Raw genomic sequence first — 878 nt, forward strand, 5'->3', positions numbered from 1 at the left:
CCCGGATGTCCCCGAGGTCCCCGCGGCTCTGGTGGCACACGGGCCGTGGCACCGGTGTCCCCACAGGTTCGGGGACAAGGGGGGTTGATGTCCCCAGGCTGAACTCACAGGTGGCCCAGAGGTACCCGGGTACTCCTGGGGGGTCGCCAGGAGGTGCCTTGGCGTTCCCAGGCTGCACACCGGGGTCCCCAGGTGTCCCCAGGGTCTGTGGAATGTCCCCCAGGTGTCCCCGGGTATCCAAAGGGTCCCCGGAGTGCCCCTCAGGGTCCCTGGGATGTGTCCCAGTGCCCCCGGAGGTGCCCCAGGGTCCCCAGGTGTCCCCTGGGACCCCAGGTTGTACCTCAGTGTCCCATGGGATGTCCCCAGGACATAGCCTAGGGCTGGCCCTCAGTGCACCCCCTGTCCCAGCCGGACCCTGTGACCCCAACCAGACCCTGCTGTCCCCAGGCTGTCCCCCCACTATCCCAGGGAGTCCCCCATGCCCCCAGCCTGTCCCCCACTGTCTCTGCCAATCCCCCTGCCCCAGCTCATCTCCTACACCCCTGGCTGTCCCTCTGTCCCCTCGCTGTCACCTGCTGTCCTCATGTCCCACCTGTGCCCTCCCGGCCATCCCAGGCTGTCCCTGTCCCTCCCCACCGTCCCTAAACTCCATCCACGCCACACACCTGGATCCCAGACTGTCCCCCAGCGTTCCCACGGTGTCCTCACCTGCCTTGTGCCATCCTCCAGTGTCCCACTCTGGCTGTCCCTCCCTGCCCCACCTTGTCCTCCCACTGTCCCCCAGGCTGTCCCTCCCTGTTCCACTCCATTTCCCATTGTCCCCCGTTGTCCCCAACTCTCCTCGTGCTGTCCCCCCGTGTCCCTCCCTGTCCCCCACT

General features: G+C 67.4%; 1 protein-coding gene across 1 annotated transcript in view; it reads right to left on the reverse strand.

Moving 5' to 3' along the window:
• Positions 1 to 809, reverse strand: part of COL2A1 (collagen type II alpha 1 chain) — a 21443-nt gene extending 20634 nt beyond the window's left edge. The window contains 1 exon segment of the mRNA XM_017741203.1: positions 762 to 809. Within this exon segment, the coding sequence (XP_017596692.1) occupies positions 762 to 809 (48 nt within the window).
• Positions 810 to 878: the final 69 nt, after the last annotated feature.

Source organism: Corvus brachyrhynchos, unplaced genomic scaffold (assembly GCF_000691975.1).
Source record: "Corvus brachyrhynchos isolate BGI_N302 unplaced genomic scaffold, ASM69197v1 scaffold318, whole genome shotgun sequence".
Taxonomy (NCBI): domain Eukaryota; kingdom Metazoa; phylum Chordata; class Aves; order Passeriformes; family Corvidae; genus Corvus; species Corvus brachyrhynchos.